The sequence below is a fragment of the Phasianus colchicus genome, chromosome 2 (genome assembly GCF_987193195.1).
Source record: "Phasianus colchicus chromosome 2, bPhaCol1.hap1.1, whole genome shotgun sequence".
Classification (NCBI taxonomy): Eukaryota; Metazoa; Chordata; class Aves; order Galliformes; family Phasianidae; genus Phasianus; species Phasianus colchicus.
In genome coordinates, this window is record NC_143437.1 from 69904001 (window position 1) to 69910000 (window position 6000).

Consider the following 6000-nt stretch of genomic DNA (forward strand, 5'->3'; position numbering starts at 1 on the left):
TCCAGTCAGAAATATCCAGCTTTGTATAACTAATTCTTTTCTACACTCAGATTAGACAGCATTGTAAATTTCTTCCCCTTTCTGACTTCCTAAAAAAGTTGTAATATCACATTTCTGAGAACATGAGGAGCCAGATGATGATCTGAAGGACCTAATTAATTTCAAAAGACACCATCCTCCTTTTTCATCAAAGGTATTTCTCAGGGATGTTTCATTCACAAGAGTAGCAGCATTGCAGAATGACAGAAAGGTTTAGGTTGGAAAGGACTTCTGGAAGTCATCTTTGTCCATCCTTCACACTCAAGCAGGGACACCTATAGCCAGTTGCCTAGAACCAGGTCCAGACACATTTTGAATGTCTCCATGAAGGGAAACTCTGCAAGCTCTCTCAGCAAACCTGTACACTTATGCCCCAGCGCTCTCTAAGATTGTAATGTTAGCAAGCAGTTGTTTTGTTTTTCCTGATTCTCATTTATGTTCTCCTTCAAAAAATATTCTTTGGCTTTAGCATCAGACAGCCTTGGCCAGGTTCCAAAGCTTTTTTAAAGAAAAAATTAAATGGATTTCTATTTAGATAATTTATGCAGAAATTACTGTCAGTTTCATAGGCAGCTACTGATCCTCACTGTGACTGGAACTAATAACTATAACCAAGATATGATAATTTCATTTAACATTAGGAAACCATCTGGTGCTTTCATTTCATGTCGTAACACAATGACACTATTTTGCTCAATCCAGTCTCATTACAAGAAGATAAAGCAGCTAAAGAAAAACATACACATAGACGATAAATTTATCTCCTCAGACACCTTTGGGCAACCCCTCCAGAAAATATACTCCCATAGATTTTTAAAGTAGGAGGGAACCACTAAAATCTAATCTGAGCTAATGATGGCTATGTATTTCATTGAATAGGCTCTAAATCAAAAGCTTGGGCTATGCTTTATCTATTCTCTTCAGAATAGCTGATGGATGAATCCAGTCAACTCCTGGATAAGTTCTACCAGGCGTTAATTTCTGACAGTCTTAAAAACTTGCACTTTATTTTTGGTCTGAATTTGCCTAATTTTAGCTTTGAAACACTGGATCTTGTTATAGCTTTTTTCTGCTAGATTAAACAGTCATTTACTATCAGAAGTCTCATTCTCTTTAAGGCACTTACAGACGGTGATCAAGTCACTCCTTAACATTCTCTTCAGCAGATTAAATAGCCCAATCATCTCTAGCCTTTAAGTATAAAACTCTTCTTCCAGATCTACGGTTGTCCTTTCACTTTTTATGAACACCTACTAATTTTAAACTTATTGTTGAAGTGTGGTCACCAGAAAGGGACAAAATATTTCATTAACAGTTTCCATAATGTCATATACAAAAGGAGTGTTTCTTTCTACCTGATTGATTTGTTCATATAACAACCTAATATTTACTGTTTTAAGCCATTCTTCATCTATTTGATAAAACAACCTATTCAAAAGCAATTTAAAACATCCTTATCCTAGTTTTCATCCACAATGCAGGAAGAAATAGGCAACTGAAGCCTTTCTGTACTATCCATTTTTGGTGTCATTTCTGTACATTAAGACAATGTTTCTGATTTTTTATTTTTGTCTTCTTTGGTCATTTGCCTGTTCTTAAGGGCCTTTTTAATAATAATTTTATAGTAGTACCTATGAACTGTTAGTAGTATCTAGTAGTATCTTTTTAGGCAATTTCCCTTCAGACTTGTTTTCTTTTCTCCAAGTAAGAAAATCACATTCCTGAAGTAATTTGTGTATAGAAAATACAAATCTACTTTGCAAACACAACAGTACAGACAGAGTAGAACTACAGTGTTTTGTTTCCTGATATTTAAACCTTCTCAAATAATACTACCTAATTTTACTAGAAAGCTTACTGGAACAGACAGACACTTTTCTTTGTCTACTGTAGAAATATTTAATTTAATTTGATTTGATTCCTTATACAGTTAGCTCTAGTGAAAACCATTTACATCAAGCATACTCCAGTTTCCACTTGGAAACTGCTTCAGACACTGAATGAATCAAATGTGATTGTATTTATTTCTCTTTTCAGCATGATTTCCTCTTATTGGCTGAAATACAAGAACAGTTGTGCCTACTTCTCATGCTTAAGTTTGGATACATTTTACTAGGTACAAAATTATACTAATTAATTTCCATACTTCTTAGATAAGATATTAAACTGATCAGAAAAAAAAAAAAAAGTATTTAGAATAATTTATTTGCTAGCTGACCTGTCAATGAATTTTTATATTTCAAAATAATATCTACTTGTTCACATATAAAGTCTAAATATGTTTGTTCAACAAAGTAAACCCTAATTTTACCTAAAATTTATAAGCAGAATAAATAAGCAATATTAAATGATGTGATCTAACACCATTGCTCTGTTGTGTACAAGTCCAGGGAGTTTCAAAGACACAAATCTATGCACAATTCCTATTTTGATAGAATTCTCTCTCATTCATGACTACAATTTACAAGAAAAGCATAAAATATATCTAGATAAATAAAATCAGAAGAAGAAAGAGAACAGTAAGGAAGAAATGTGCAGAAAGAAAGTAGTATAGTGATATGTGGATGGAAAAGCATACAAAGAAGAAAACATCATCTCTAAAAGAAAAGACAAATCACACACATTAAAAAAAAAAAAAAAAAGAAAAAGAATAAGACAGAAAGTTAAAGGTTAGAGGAAGGAAAACTAAAAGTTAAGAAGTTGCTTCTGGTAAAAGTACTGCTGGAAAAATTACTGGCAAGTTAAAATTGCTTCCTGATATTTTAGAGTCTGCAGTTTCAGTCTCAGAAAGAACAAGTTCCAAGCCTTCTTCAGGACAAGAATGAAAATAGTATTTTCTGGTAATACTCATTGTGTCATCTATGTCCTGAGACTTAAATCATTTTCACACTTCAAAAAATCCAAGTTTATAAACTTTCCTTCAATCATATTTCATTTAATTACTTGAAATATTTCCTGACATCAATAGACTTTGAATTGATTACTTACTTCTATTAACTTCCTCAGCTTCTTTTCTAAGAAGCATTCTGCGGAAAATAATCTGAACATTCCCAATGCATGCTAAAAATTAAGCAGCCAAAAACATTCTGATACACTGAAGTTTATTTTAATTTCCAAGCAAAAGATGAGAGATCTATATATGCGTATTTTTTTAATTATACAGTGTATCCTTGGATTGCTTGTAAGGTTATAACAATAAATAGCAACTTTTTAGATACCAAATAAATATCTGAGGGAAAAAAAAAAATAGCAAACATTTCTGAATCCTTTTACACACTCTTCAATTTCTGGGCCAGCTTATATTTTACTTTGTACCTTATTTTGCCTAGTTTCAAATGCCAGTGTAACAGTCACCCCAAAACTTTAAGTGAAAACATAATGTCCATCAAAACATAATACATTACCTAAAAGTCTTCAAAAGATTTTTCTCTGTTCAGCTTCAGATATTCATAGAGAAGTCCAGTTGCTTGAGCAAAGACAAAATATGATGCTACTGAACTGATACTTCAAATCCTGTTCCAACAAAACTCATTCTCACAGGAGAACTATCGAAGCAAAGTGTTCATGTTTGTTTACTTACTCTGTTATTATACATTAGGTTCTTAAAGCAAAAATCATCAAAAACTTGTTATTTCCCATGAGAGATTTTTCATTTGCTTCATTTGCTATCTTGAAAACCCTAAGAAAAGAGGTTCTCAGTTGCTTTTTGCTGGCGGGGAAATAATTTCCTTTGCTAAACTTCAGCAGGCTTCACAGACTTTCCTTCCACAGTTGTGATATGTTACCTTTTCAAACAGAATGTAAAGCTTACCTTAAAGAAAGTCATGGTTGCTCCATCTTCAACAGCCCCATACTCTATCTTTGTCTGCTTAGCCAAGTCATCTGCAGAATCAATAGGGGATTCCATACGTTCCACTGTCAGAAAGGCGGCTAGGTTAGCAGTGTACGAGGAAATGATGATAAGTGTGAAAAACCACCAAATGCCTCCCACTATCCTGGTGGAGAGGGCTTTGGGCATGAGCTCAGAACCTAATAAAAATTAGGGGAGAAATGTGAAACCAGTGCACAGAAAACAATTAGTAAGTGTTCAACACTTTTTGCCACAGTGGGGAGATGGAATCACTGTGCAAAAAAAAATCTTCAAGCTATAGGCTCATGTGTACTACTTGTACAAACACATTCAACTGAAATGAAAAATAAGAACTGATTAAACTTACAAAGACAGATTTTTTGGAGCTGTGGGTATTAAAGGATAGCAATGGGAGATTAAGTTATCAGTGTTTTAAAAAAATATTTTATAAGGGAGTTACTTAAACTGGCTTTCCAGAAAAAAAATCACGGCTGGAGTCAGCCTCTAAATCATTATTATTATTGAAGCACACAGTTCTTTAACTTCAAGGCATAAAATAAGAATTTTTTAAATGTTTTTTTAAATGTTACATTAAATGTGTAAAATCTCTTGATTAAATTTTAAAAGTTTCTGATGAAGAGATATGAAAAAACTATTTCATATCTGAAATGCATAATATAAAATAAAAACATAAAGGAATAATCAAATTTTGCTTTTAGGTAAAAAGTAACATCTCCCATCTCTATAGTTAGCCACACAATTTCAGATAAACATCTATGCCGTGTTTTAAATTTGATAGAGCAGCAATTAAAATACTAGACTGCTATGCATAAACTAGATAGATAAATAGATAGATAGATCAATAGATAGACTATAATGCATTGCTGGAGTTGCCTGCTCATGGCGCTAAAGAATGGAGGGGACTATAAACACTGTATAGTAATTGGCATAATTAATAAAGTTAATTTAGAGTCTGATGAGAAAAACTGAAGCACATATCTCTTGTGCATAATTACTAAATATAGGAGAAATAAAATTTAATGTAATTAACAACCACAAGTATTTATTAATAATGAGCATGTATGCACTTTTGTCCATAATTTTATAATTAAATGAAATTTCTAGTGTTGAATAAATAATTTCAGGCTTCACTGAAATAATGTTATAATTTTTTAAAATTACTTTTAAAATATATGTAAACTTGTTTTAAGAAAAACAGTTTTACCATATCCACTACATCACTGTATCAAAGCAATCCATTTTTGTTAATTGGTCAATGTTTGTTTCTAGATCTCCTGGGTAAAATGGAATGAAGGCAAGATGGACTATTTTATTCCTGTTAAATTTTAGTGTTCATATTGAAACATTTAAGGAACTGGTCCAGCAAGGTAACACATCTTCATATAAATGAAAGATTATGCCAAACTTTCAACGTCAATGCCAAAAAAAAGAATAAAACAAACGGGGGGAAAGGAAAAGGAGGGGGGAATAAAACCAAAGGAAAGAAAAAAAGAAGTGGTATCATAACTGGACTACTGTACTCAAAAACAGCCCATCTTACCCTGCAGTTCATCTTACCCTTGCTGTTTCAAACAAAAAAAGCTGACAGACTTGGACATGACAGCCAACTCCAGCTCCAGATTCTGCCTAGAATTCTGCAAGGAAAAAAGTAGAAAAGTACCTTTCTGATGTAGTTGCTCCTAGGCCCTGCCAGTCAGACACTTACACACCATAACACTAACAGAGTTCCCAATATGCCCACCATCACCAACCATTTTTTAATTGTTTCATTAAAAATCAACACCAGTAAAGTTGGATAAGACTGAGAAGAAAAGAAGAGTGGAAATGTTTGCCGCAGTTGCCCCAATTACCACAAGTTCGTACCAAGGACTGAAACCGAGTGCCACCTAGGCCCACAAAACAGAGCCTGGTTAGGGGCTGACTGTCATGTACCCAAGGTAACGTCATGTCCAGCACTATATCCCACAGTTTCCTGGGAGCGAGCAGTGTCAGCAAGACATGTATGAGTTCCCTCTATCATGTATCCTCCAGCACTAAGCAAATGTTTTGCAAAGAAACAGCACTTTAGAAGTTAATATGAGGAAGGCTCA

The 6000-nt window shown here is 33.5% G+C and overlaps 1 protein-coding gene across 1 annotated transcript in view; it reads right to left on the reverse strand.

The window, feature by feature from the left end:
- GRIK2 (glutamate ionotropic receptor kainate type subunit 2) overlaps positions 1–6000 on the reverse strand; it is a 310527-nt gene that overhangs the window by 77846 nt on the left and 226681 nt on the right. The window contains exon 13 of the mRNA XM_090135954.1: positions 3851–4068. Coding sequence (XP_089992080.1) covers positions 3851–4068 — 218 coding nt within the window. The remainder of the gene's footprint in view (positions 1–3850; positions 4069–6000) is intronic.